Genomic DNA, 14165 nt, shown 5'->3' on the forward strand with positions numbered 1-14165 from the left:
ACTTACTATTTAAAAGTATAGGGGGTTGGTTTGTTGTTGTTGTTGTTGTTGTTGTTTTTGATACTTGGGTAGTATTTCATTAATCAGTAATTCTACTCTAGAGTTTAAATCCATATTATTTATAATCATCTCAATATTAGTAATGTTATATTGCCTAACAAATGAGATTGAATCAAAATATTTTAACATTTGCAGTGAAAATGAAAATTTATGTACGTAATTGCAATCTTAAGACAAGCTAGGATTCTGAAGTGTCATCCAAAGGAAGAATAAATTATTCTTAATATAATTTTAATGATCAATGGGTTTTCAAAATATTCTACTTTTTTGACAGCTATTTATACATGATATAAGCTCTAACTTGCTTATATTTGGTAAATTAGAAAGCCCTACTTGCTCAAATTGCTGACTAACAGAAACTATTGCATCAACTTTTTATAGAGAAAAATAAGCATGAGAAGTTTAAAAGTTTCATCAATTACAATCAAATCAGTGGCAGAATAGGAATAAAATCCAGTGTCCTGAAAAACACGCATTGTCCACGGAATCTGGCTTTCCTTTTATTTCGTTTCTAGAATTTTTATTAGCTCCAAATCTAAGCCCAGAATGAAGAAACAAAATTATAAATTCAATGATAACATCTGAAAAAATGAGCTTCCTAACCAGAAACTTCATTTAGGGTGCAGAGTAGAAAGACAAGGTGAAACTCAGTAGCATACTTTTTCAGAAGCTCTTAGGGATTTAAGAATGCTTTATATCAACTACATGATGACATTTTACACAGTCATGATATATTTCTTAATATTTCAGAAGAATTGAATTGTAAATATGATGGCAAATTCTGAAAGAGCTGAAGAGATGCAAGAAAATTATCAGAGAAATGGGTAAGCTTTGCCTAAATTCTACAAAAAATGTTCTGCAACTTCAAATATACCTATCCTTTTCAAAGCTGTAGCAAAAATGTTTATAATTTTTTTCCAAAAATACAGTGCTATTTGCATTTTTCTGGACCTCATCTTAATCACTGTTACAACTGGCTTAAAAGTAACTTTAGGAAGTGTAATAACTATAGGATTTATTGATTTAGTACTTTTAGTTCTTCAGATCTCTCTTCTGAATTTCTTGTACCTTACCAATATGAGAGGAGAAATACCTGAATATTTTCAGTTCAATTCTCTATGGAACATTTATTCCATGTGGTACAGTTAATGAAAGAAAATACTGGATTCTGATCATTTTTTCACTAAATGGATGTCTGTGTATGTATGTATGTGTATATGTTATAAAAATTTTCTATACCTATAATCCATTAATTTAAAGATTTAAAATTGAGATGGTTTAAAGTCTATTTTAGTTTCACTTTTACTATAATAATTGTGTTACATTTAGTTATATAAGCTGAAAAATTCAAGAGACCCCTTTTGATCGCCTGTTTCATTAATGCAGGGCTGCAAATAGCCAGAAAGGGATTTCCCACTGTATCTGCCCATGTACTCTTCTCTACTTTCAACTCTGATAGAAGAGAGACTTTCAAAAGACCACCTGAGCCTTCCTTCCAAGGCTTTTCATAAAGGTCAATGGGTGACAGAAATGTTTCCCTGAAACAAAATTTATCAAAAGAGAGCATAGTGAGTCTTACTCTTTAAAATCAGCATTTGGGGGACACATGGCTGGCTCAGTTGGAGGAGCATACATATCAGGGGTCATGAGTTCAAGTGCCCCATCAGGTGTAGAGATTACTTAAATAATAAAATAAAAAAACTTTAAAATCATCATTTGGAATAATGGAAGGACTATACAATCTTAAAGCACTTGTCATCTGTGAAACATCTCAGAGCAGATTTGCCCAGTACTTAAGTAAATTATTAACCTCAGAGGGAATAAAATTAAGTGACTTGTCATTTATCAAAGCTGACAGAACAATATGTGATAAAGCTGGAGAGACGAGTCAGAAGTTCATCTTTCTGTGGTGTCTTTTTTAGAAAACTTAATCTGATGACCTCCAGTCTTCCATTAATGTTTAAGAATCTTTCGTGTTTGTGCTGTTGGTGGGAATGCAAACTGGTGCAGCCACTGTGGAAAACAGTATGGCGGTTCCTCAAAAAGTTAAAAATAGAGCTGCCCTATGGCCCAGCAATTGCACTGCTAGGTATTTATTTATCCAAAGGATACAAAAGTGCTGATTCCAAGGGGTACATGCACCCCAGTGTTTATAGCAGTAATGTCCACAATAGCCAAACTATGGAAAAAGCCCAGATGTCCAGCAACACATGAATGGATAAAGATGAAGTGATACACACACACACACACACACACACACACACACACACACACAGGAATATTACTCAGCCATCAAAAAGAATGGAATCGTGTTTTTTGCAATGACGTGGTTGGAACTAGAGGGTATTATGCCAAATGAAATAAGTCAGTCTGAGAAAGACAAATACCATCTGATTTCACTCATAGGTAGAATTTAAGAAACAAGTTTTAGATGGGGGAAGGGAAGGAAAATAAAATAAGACAAAAACAGAGAGAGAGAGGCAGCCCATAGAGACTCTTTATCTTAATAGGTTTTTTTAAGATTTTATTTATTCATATGAGACAGAAAGATACAGAGAGAGAGCATGAGCAAGGGGAGAGGCAGAGGGAGAGGAAGAAGCAGACTCCCTGCCGAGCTGGGAGCCCTATGCAGGGCTTGATTCCAGGACCTGGAGATCATGACCTGAGCTTAAGGCAGAAGCTTAACCATCTGAGCCACCCAGGCACCCCAGAGATTCTTAACTATAGGAAACAAACTGAGGGTTGTTGGAGGGGAAATGGGTGGGAGGATGGGGTAACTGGGTGATGGACATTAAGGGAGGGCCCTTGATGTAATGAGCACTGGGTGTTATATGCAACTGATGAATCACTGAATTCTACCCTTGAAACTAATAATACACTATATGTTAACTAAATTGAATTTAATTTAAAAATTTTTAAATGTACACCCATAAGACATAGGGATAACAAAATACAAACAAAAAAGAATCGTGTGTGTGTGTGTGTGTATTTAATTGACAGATTTCCCTGAAATCAGTGAATACAATTTACATTTTTCATCTCAACTTTCTTGAAATGTGAGCTAAGAAATGAAATTTTCAGTGGTGGACAAAATTCACAGTATATTTACTTAATGTATACTTACTAGGACTTCTTTCATTTAAAGCTTACAGTTGCTTTTGAGCAATTTGTTACAAAAGCTTAAAAATTCTAATCCACCACCTTTTACCCATTAAGGTGGATGCTATTAAAATAAAATAGAAAATAGCAAGTGGTCGTGATGATGTAGAGAAACCATGTCCATGGTTGATAGGCATATGAAATGGTGTGGCTGCTGTGGAAAACAGTATGATGGTTCCTCAGAAAATTAAAAATGGAATTATCATGTGATCCAACAATTCCCGTATACTCAAAATAATTGAAAGCAGGGACTTGAAAAGATATTTATATACCCATATTAATAGCAGCATTACTCACAGTAGCCAAAAAGCGGGAACACTCTGAAGTGTTCATTGACTGATGAATGAATGGATGGATGGATAAACAAAAGTGGTATGTATATACAGTGGAATAATAATGAGCCTTAAAAAGGAGAAAACTTCTGACATGCCCTGCAACATAGCTGAACATTGAAGATACTATGCTAAGTGAAATAAACCCAACAGAAAAGAACAAAATACTATATGGTTCCACTTACATGAGACACCTAAGGTAGATTCACAGAGATAGAAAATAGAATGATAGTTTCCTGAAGCTGAAGGCAAGAGAGAAGAAGGAGGATTACTGTTTAAAGGGTACAGAACCAGTTTTTCAAAAGATGAAGAGTTCTATGGATGGATGGTGGTGATGGTAGCACAATATGAATGTACTTAATACCAACGAACTGTACACTTAAAATTAGTTAAGATGGTGAATTCTATGTTACATGTATTTTACCACAATTTAAAAATTCTACTTCAGAGGTATGCCTTCAGTTGTTACCCTAACTAATGTAGAGACAGCCAGTGACAACTTACTTTCCCGTTGATTATAATAAAAATATTTGTACTGTGTATCATTAAGTGTGTTTTTAAAATTTCAGTGTTGATGCAGATTTGCTAAGAGTGAAGTTTGATACTTCAAAACAATTTTTTTTTACTTCAAAACAATTTTAATCGGAAAATTTTGCAAATTATATTTACATTGTAATCTTTCCATCTTCAACATTTATTTTCCAGGAAACCACAAGAACTTCCCAAAGTAAGAAAACAAGTTGTTGGACCTATTGAGATAGTAAGTGAAATCAATTAGAAAGTATGTGTATCCAAAAATTTTAGGAAATTGTCAATAGTACATAAAATGATTGATAGTATACCCCTCTATTGAGGGGTAAAGGGAAATTTAAAAAGTAATTAATCAAAATATTATCTCCAATAGGAAAAAACATAATCAACGCAACAGTCCCATAATAGTAATAAGAAAAGAAGCACAGTATTTATACAATGATCCCAATTTTGAAAAAAAAAAAAAAAGTGTGTATGTGTATATGAGGCATAAATGTTATCAGAGTCTATTTCTAAGAGGTGGGGAATTATGAGTGACTTTTACTATTTTATGTTTATATTTCAGTATTTCCTAATGAGAATACATTGATATAAGTTGCTTTGTTATTTTTTAAGCGTATAAATTCTTTTGAAATAGAAAATAATTATCTGAATGTTTTGTAAAACCTATACATAAAAAAGTATATGAGCACATTTCTTTAGGATTATGTTTAAGGAGCATTTTCAGGAATGTGTTCCCAAAACAACTCCTCTACCTACTCTAATCTCTGTGTTAGCCTGGCTGTCGGTGTCATTAGAAATTCACATGAAATAGTACCTCATTTTTCAGAAGTCAAATTCTAAAAAAACATGGGACGTAGCAGAACATGACAAACTTTATCAAGGAGATAACACACTATTCTGGGGAAAGGTGGAGAAGCAGATACCCTCTTATCATCTGGAATACCAAGTACAATATTCTGGCAATTACTTCATAAATATTTATTAGCAATCACATGAATAAATGAAAAAACATTAAATTTTTCCAGTCTTTACTCATATAATATGTACTAAGTTCCTCTTGCTTTATACAAATCTAATTTCATTTCAGTACCATTATACATTTTATCTTGACTTCTCAGTAAGTTAAATAACCCACATTTTCAAGTTTTGTTCATGTTTTTGTTTTGGAATAACATTGTTGGGATCTGCTATAGAATAGAATATAAAGCAATCAGTATTTGGCTTTCAGTTATTTTTCTGAACAGCCTTGCAAATTATTACAGACCCTTAATTAAAGAATAGATGTTGTCCTGGGTAGAAAAAAATCCAAGTAATTTAAAATAATAATGAAAAATATAATTTATTACATTTGATGAACTAATTTTTACTACATGATTACTGTTCACTGCACTTAGTTGTATCGTTGCTATGATGCTGATAAGCCTAAGGAATTGAGAGTTTGAAGTTCAGCTGTCCATAAGCCAAGATACTGTCAATGCAATTTTTCAAAATATATTTATTCCAGAATCAACCTAATTCATACCCACATCTGATCTGACCTGTGTCACAGATGTTGTTGCAAATGTATAATTTGTACTGATTTTTCTACTTATATTTTTCAACAGTTCTTCAAAATACACTGTAAGTCTTTAAGATCAGGGATTTATTTTTACTTTATTTATAAATACTTTTCCATGATTTTATACATTTATTTAGTCTCTTAATTTATCAAATAACATTTACTTGATGGCAAAAACTGTAGGTTCGTTTTAGTTTTGTGTTTTATAGCTATAATGCCACCATGTTTTGTTTTTCTCAGTTCCGTTTTGCTGATGGACTGGACATCACACTCATGATCTTGGGATTACTGGCATCACTGGTAAATGGAGCCTGTCTTCCTCTAATGTCACTGATTTTAGGAGAAATGAGTGATGACCTTATTAGTGCATGTCTAGGCAAAACCAACACAAGTGAGTACAATATTTACTTTTCTGTATTTCTGGGGAATCAAAAGCATTAAATAAAACAGCTCATAATACAGATTTTTGTGTTATCAAGCAGTATCTACATAATATGTATATTAGTCATTTATTCTTCTATATTGCCAGGGACTGAAGAACCAAAATTTGTATTAACATTTGTCAAAGAAACAAATCAATAAGATGTGAGTGTGTGTGTGTGTGTGTGTATAGAGATAGAGACAGAGAGAAAGAAATTTATCTTAAGGAATTGGCTCATGCCATTATGGAAGCTGATGTGTCCAAAATCTTCAGGGTGGGCCAGTAGGCTGGAGACCCAGGAGTGAACTGCTCATGGTATATAAAAATCATCTGATACTGAGTGTACCTCAACTTTTCTGTCTAGGAAATTAAATAATTTTCATCAGAAGTGGTGATTATATCATGATTTAACCAAAGGCTTGGGCCATTCCTGGGCATTAATCTATAATTCACCCTTTAAAAAGGAGAAGGCAAGAATAACAAAATCTCTCAGCTGCTTAGAGTTTCGTTAATAGCATATAGACATGCATGGCATTGTAGAACATAATACAGCAAGGAAGCCAAAATGAATATACAGAAAATTATGGTACTAGAGACAAAAATCCTGAATAAAGATAGGAGGGGAACCTAACAATCAGGTATGGGGGAAAAAGGGTTCTGTTTTCCCATAATTAATAAATGTCCTTCATATATCATTACCTTTGTAGTATCCTGTTTCAGGATCATGTCCTTAAAGGTAACATTCTTTAGATGCAAATCCAGCAAATCTATGCACTGACATGCTGAGTATCCATAGTCTTTTTTGATCTGATGAATATTAAAAATATTAGTAATTCCCTGGTTTTATATGTTTTTCTCCAAATTACACAGTAGAAAGCATCCTTATAGCTATTTATTATGACTGAGATAAATGTGTTATTAAAACCTGGACTGTCTTGGGATGGTCCACTTTCACCATTGTTGTTCAATATAGTACTGGAAGTCCTAGCCTTAAACAAAAAAATAAATAAAAAGCATCCAGATCAGCAAAGAAGAAGTCAAACTTTCACTCTTTGCAGATAACATGATACTCTATGTAGAAAACCAGAAAGACTCCACCAAAAAATTTGTAGAACTGATAAAGGAATTCAGCAAAGTCACAAGATATAAAATCAGTGCACAAAAGTCTGTTGCATTTCTGTACGCTAACAAGCACCAGAAAGAGAAATTAAGGAATCGATCCCATTTACAATTGCACCAAAAACCATAAGATACCTAGGAATAAACCTAACCGAAGAAGTAAAAGATCTGTACTCTAAAAGCTGTAGAATACTTATGAAAGAAATTGAGGAAGACACAAAGAAATGGAAAAATATTCCATGCTCGTGGACTGGAAGAACAAATATTATTCAAATGTCTATGCTACCTGGAGTAATCTACACATTCAGTGCAATCCCTATCAAAATACCACCAGCATTTTTCACAGACCTGGAACAAACAATCCTAAAATTTGTATGGAACCAGAAAAAACCCCCAAATAACCAATGTAATGTTAAAAAAGAAAACCAAACCTGGAGGCATCACAATTCCAGACTTCGAGCTGTATTACAAAGCTGTAAACATCAAGACAGTATGGCACGGGCACAAAAATAGATGCATAGATCAATGGAACAGAATAGAGAACCCAGAAACGGACCCTCAACTCTATGGTCAACTAACCTTTGGCAAAGCAGGAAAGAATATCCAGTGGAAAAAGATAGTCTCTTCAACAAATGGTGTTGGGAAAATTGGACAGCCACATGCAGAAGAATGAAATTGGACCACTTTCTTATACCATACACGAAAATAAACTCAAAAAGGATGAAAGACCTAAATGTGAGATGAATCCATCAAAATCCTAGAGGCAGCAACCTCTTTGATCTCAGCCACAGCAACTTCTTGCTAGACATGTCTCCAGAAGCAAGGAAAACAAAAGTAAAAATGGACTATTGGGACTTCATCAGGGTAAAAAGCTTTTGCACAAAAAAGGAAACAATCAACAAAACCCAAAGGCGACCTACAGAATGGGAGAAGATACTCAAAAGTGACATATCAGATAAAGGGCTAGTCTTCAAAATCTATATATAAAGAACTTACCAGACTCAACACCCAAAAACCAAAAAATCTGGTCAAGAAGTGGGCAGAAGACATGAACAGTCATTTCTCCAAAGAAGACATGCAGATGGCCAACAGACATATGAAAAGATGCTCAACATCACTCGGCATCAGGGAAATACTAGTCAAAGCCCTAATGAGAGACCACCTCAGACTCGTCAGAATGGCTAAAATTAACAACTGAGGAAACAACAGGTGTTAGCAAGAATGGGGAGGAAATTGGAACCCTCTTACACTGTTGATGGGAATGCAACCTGATACAGCCACTGTGGAAAACAATATGGTGGTTCCTCAAAAAGTTAAAAATAGAGCCACCCTACGGCCAGCAAATGCACTACTAGATATTTATTTATCCAAAGGATACAAAAGTGCTGATTCAAAGGGTGTTTATAGCAGTAATGTCCACATAGCCAAACTATGGAAAAAGCCCAGATGTCCAGCAACAGACGAATGGATAAAGATGAAGTGGCATATTGATATAGATATAGATATAGATATAGATATAGATATAGATATTTAGGACTATTACTCAGCCATCAAAAAGAATGAAATCGTGCCATTTGCAATGACGTGGATGGAACTAGAGGGTATTATGCCAAGTGAAATAAGTCAGTCAGAGAAAGACAAATACCATCTGATTTCACTCATATTGCAATTTAAGAAACAAAACAGATGAACATAGGGGAAGGGAAGGAAAAATAAAATAAGACAAAAGCAGAGAGGGAAACAACCCGTAGAGACTCTTAACTGTAGGAAACAAATGAGGGTTGCTGGAGGGGAGGTGGGTCGGGGGATGGGGTAACTGGGTGATGGGCATTAAGGGAGGGCCCTTGATGTAATGAGCACTGGGTGTTATATGCAACTGATGAATCTCTAAATTCTACCCCTGAAAATAATAAACTATATGTTAATTAAATTGGATTTAATAATTTTTTTTAAAAACCTGGATTGTCTTTTAGACATAAGCCTAGCTTTATATACCATACCCCCCTCTGTGTCCTATTTAACTTTAAATACTAATTTATATCCTCTTGTTTTCCATCTGAAGGCTAATATTTGAAGTGTCCCAGTCTTGTTTGAGCAGAATAAATCCATCACTTCCACCTGTAGGTCCTTTCATGTGACAATCTCCTGTCTACAGAGTTACTAATTTTTAATATTTTAATGATAGAAAGTAAATTAAGGATGATATTCTGTTTATTAAACAAATGGAGCCACTAATTCACTAAGTAAATATTTATTGACTGCCAACTGTGCCCCTCTCTTCAAATTAATGAGTGAAAGAAGGAGGGAAGAAAAAACCTAGCAACCTAAGTCAATATGCTTGGGACCATTCCTTTTGTTAGAGCTGCTCTATAATTGATTCTTTTACCAGCTTTAGATAGGATGGGCAGTACATAGCAACTGATATTGCTTTGATTTTAATTTTTGATTTTGTTTAAGGCTTCTCCAGGTTTTTTGAATTTCATTACGTAGTCTGCCAAATGTGGAGAGCATGTAAAAAGGCTTGATAAAGGTTTAGATAAATACATTGATATTATTGATTTATCATGACATATTATTAAAGAGAAGTGAGGACATCAAATACACCTTCGACTTAGCATTGATTTTCTGGAGGAATGTAGAGGAGGATTATTTGCTTCTACATATGGAAATATGAATAATTGCTGTCACTGATCAGGGGCTCATTTTTGTGCCAGCACTGAACTTTTGCACATACTACCTCTGTTAATATAATCTCCAAAATGAGAATATGCCATTTTCATGTGATTTTTAGGTACCATTTTCGGAAACAATGTTTATTCTCTTTATTAGCTCAGTTAATCTCATTAAAACTTTCCACTACAGTTTAGTACTTCTGTGTTAATTGTAATATATGGAATAAACTGCTTTAAAATTTTTTCCTACCATAATTCCATGAATGGAATAAGGGAAAAATTGTTTGCATATAAATAAATATCGTAGACATTATCATATGTGATGTCGTTGTGGTTATGTGAAAGAATAGACAAGGGATCGGAATTCATTTCAAATGTTCATTATAGTGGTTTTGGGGTACCTGGGTGGCTCAGTCAGTTAAGCACCCAACTCTTGATTTAGGCTCAGGTCATAATCTCAGGGTCATGAGATGGAGCCCCGTATCAGGCTCCACAGTGAGCATGGAGTCTGCTTGAGATTCTGTCTCTCACTCTGCTTACACTCACTCTCTCCATCTAAAATAAATAAATAAATCTGGAAAAAAAGTTTATTATAGAGGTTTAAGAAAGCAAATTATGATAGTGGACACTGACCACTGTTTTGTGCTGCTTGTGAAATCATGACCTTGATATAATAACTCATGTATGGTATATTTTTTAGTAGAAGATATATAGAAAAGTTTGCATATAAAACTTACAACCCAAAGATTATTTTAAATACTGTTTTATTATGTTGCTGTCCTTGTTATACCCAACATATTTCAATGAGCTTCACTTAAATTTTTGCTATGACTATTACTTCTAGAACTTTCCTATGTGTTCTTGCTTTTCTTGGACTTTCTAAATTATTCCCTGGGGTATCTCAAACTGAATTCTAAATGCATAATCTCAGCAGGAAAAGTGAGTTCTATTACTATTACTTACACAACTGTTTCCTGGATTCATAGATGTCCTAAAGAATTTTTTTCCAGGTATGAGCTACATGGTTAATATTTCCTTGTAATTTTTCACATTGCATGAGTTCTTTTTGAGACCAGAGATAACTGTTTCAAATTTTAGTTTAAAGAATAGAAAGTTAAAATTATTATAAATCTAAGATATTAAGTCCATATTCTTGAGAATGTATTATATTTGGTTTTGAGGGCTATGTATGAAACAGTGTGGCCAATTATAAATTAATTGCTTTCATGATTTAAAACACTGTTTTACAGCAAATTACCAGAACTGTACTCAGTCTCAAGAGAAGCTGAATGAAGATATGATTAAGTAAGTCCAAATAAAATGTTAATATCATGTTTGTTGCATGCTGTTTTATTCAGTACTTACAAGGAAAAAACAGGTTTGAACATGAATATCACATGTAAATGATTAAAGCAAACGAGTCCTTTTCTTTCATTAGATATATAAAATATAACTATTACATAATTTTTTCTTTGATTCGAAAGGTATATAGGCTCATATGCTTTAGGTTGTATTTGACAGAATTTTCGTCAATAGAAAATTCATTTTGGGATTTGCATTTTTAGGCCAATTTTGCCTTCTAGAATTGAAGGTACATATCCTAAAGGCCTGAAGAATTTGTTTTTCCTTTTTTTCAAATTATTTTCCTTACAAACCTTACTTCTATACTTTAAAAACCAAAAAGTCATGTGCAACAAATAGTAAAAATAATAAAATAATATAAAAAATTAAAACAGTTAAAGTTTTATGGACAATTTTGAAGACTAATTTTCATCCTATTATGGTAATGTATTCAAACTAAAAATTGTGAAATCTGAAGTAAATAACTTATAAGGACATTCAGTTTATGTATTAAACAGTATCGTTTCCTTTGTCATGTGTTAAGTTTGTTAGATGCTGCCTTACTGAGTATAGGCACTGGACTTTTGTAGTGTCTCACTGAAATTATGAGAGTTTTTGCTACCGACCTAAGAGATCCCTCATTTTTCTCCCAAAAGTGAAGCCTGCATGTTGCACAACCTAAGGGACACCTATCACATTGCAGTGAAACTCTCTGGGCCTTAATTCTTGACCTGCACTGTCCAATTTGTTAGCCACAGCTACATATGGTTATTTAAATTTGAATTAATTAAAACTGAGTAAAACTTAAGTATTTAGTTCCTCATTAACAGTCACATTTCAACTGTTCAGTAGCCACATCTGGCTGGTGCCACCTTGAATGTCACAGATATGGAATGTTTTCTTCATCACAGAAAGTTTTATTGTGCAGCACTGTTCCATGCAATGTAAATGGCGCCCTCTCCAGTTGTACTTTGCTGCAGCCTCAACTTTCTTTGAGAGACAGTTCTGGTTTTTAGCAAATTCTATGTAAAATTTCTTTATATTGGTTCATCTGAAAATTCCTAATTGAAATCCAGTGTATTGCCTTCTACTGAATTCTGTTCCTACAATGTCAAACCAGGGTTCTGATGTATAATTACGAAGTTTGAGTTCCTTACAAAGAAGTTTGGAACTTTTAAAAATAGGACCATCCATTTAGAGAACAGTTTAAAAAAAAAAAGAAGAAGAAAATGAAAAGATACGTCTGTGTACAATTATTAGAAGGTTACAACATTTGCCAAAAAAAATTCTTAACATTTATACTATAGTATTTGTTATGCTATTGTTTCTCAAACTGGTGTTCTGTTTTGGAATATTGGAGATACATGAAGAAAAAAACTGTTCTGTGATCAAACTGGTTTTGAAAGTGTTATATCTGGCAGCCCCCTCTTGGATACATACAGGACAGATAATTGTAGTAAAACTCCATTTACTCCAAGTTATTAAAACCTATTTGACTATAAAACCTAATTTTTTCCCCAAACACCTGGTAACATCCTGTGAAACTAATGTTTTAATGAACACATTTATGGGAATCATTGCTTTATATCTTCTTTTTTGTTAAGCATAAGATAATACCTCTTTCAGCTATAATCATCAGGAACCAAAGAATTTTATTCCACCCATGTTATTTTCCAAAGACAATGACTCATAGCTTTCTGTAAGTTTAACATTTTAATGTTCAACCTGTATCCTTGTTTTATTTACCAAATATTCTGAAAATAATTGAGTATTTTCTTGTTGAATCCAAATCATAATGACTAAATAGTCCCAAGATAATTGCTGGTAGGGGCGCCTGGGTGACTCAGTCGTTAAGCGTCTGACTTCAGCTCAGGTCATGATCCCAGGGTTCTGGGATCGAGCCCCACATCGGGCTCCCTGCTCAGCGGGAAGCCTGCTTCTCCCTCTCTCACTCCCCCTGCTTGCGTTCCCTCTCTCGCTGCCTCTCTCTCTGTCAAATAAATAAATAAAATCTTCAAAAAAAAAAGGTAATTGCTGGTAAATATGATGTCTCCTTTTCTTAATTGATTAATTCCATATGAATTTCTAAGCAACTTGTTCCCTCCCTTTTGCTACTTCTGATATATCTTTCATAATCTACTTGAAAATGAAGGGGTGAACTATACGACCATAGCTGTGTTAGATTTAGTTCAATTGCATTTAATGTAAAATCCATTATAATAGTTGTTTAACCATGATAGAAATTATTTCTCTCACATATAAATATCTGAAAGTAGGTACTCTAAGTATGAAATAAGGCTCAAAAGCCATTAGGGAGTTGGTACCTTCTGTCTTTGTGGTCCTATGACCACATCCATTTGAGCTGGGCATATTGCCCCTCAAATAAAATGGAGGTTCTCTTATTTAGGAAGAAGATAAAATCAGATATTGGCTGATAGCAGTTTTTGCTGCATCAAGTAGTGGCCTCGAATAATTCCCGGACTGTGTACAGTGGGACTGTTAATAGGTGATACGTTGTAAAAGGCGGTGGATGTTCATAGTTAATTGGTCTGAGACAATTGAGTTGAGTTGAACAAAAGAGTTGAACAAAATTAAACAATTTCTTTACTTTTTGATATTTTGATATGTTCATGTATATTATCAGTTTCCAATGAGGAATAATGATAGGTATACAGGGTTTCCCAAATCTTCTTGAGAACCCTTTCCCCTCAAAAATATTGCTAAAGTGATTCAGATTATAAGTTCAGAATTCAGATCATGGATTCAGGATTCAGATCTTGGGCTCTGCCACTTTTTAATTATAGAAGCTGTTGGGTAACTTCTGTAAGCTTCAGTTTCTTCATCTGTAAAATGTGATGTTTATACTTCCTGAAGATTCAGTGATACTCAGGTATGTCAAGGGCCTGACATAATATTTAACACAAAATAAATGCTCAATAAATGAAGCCATTAAATCAACCTTACTTTGC

At 33.9% G+C, this 14165-nt stretch overlaps 1 protein-coding gene across 1 annotated transcript in view; it reads left to right on the forward strand.

Moving 5' to 3' along the window:
• The first annotated feature begins 831 nt into the window (after positions 1-831).
• Positions 832-14165, forward strand: part of ABCB5 (ATP binding cassette subfamily B member 5) — a 116904-nt gene continuing 103570 nt past the window's right edge. The window contains exons 1-4 of the mRNA XM_026507252.1: positions 832-884; positions 4257-4311; positions 5884-6034; positions 11106-11160. Coding sequence (XP_026363037.1) covers positions 832-884; positions 4257-4311; positions 5884-6034; positions 11106-11160 — 314 coding nt within the window. The remainder of the gene's footprint in view (positions 885-4256; positions 4312-5883; positions 6035-11105; positions 11161-14165) is intronic.

This window comes from Ursus arctos, unplaced genomic scaffold, assembly GCF_023065955.2.
Source record: "Ursus arctos isolate Adak ecotype North America unplaced genomic scaffold, UrsArc2.0 scaffold_3, whole genome shotgun sequence".
Lineage (NCBI taxonomy): Eukaryota > Metazoa > Chordata > Mammalia > Carnivora > Ursidae > Ursus > Ursus arctos.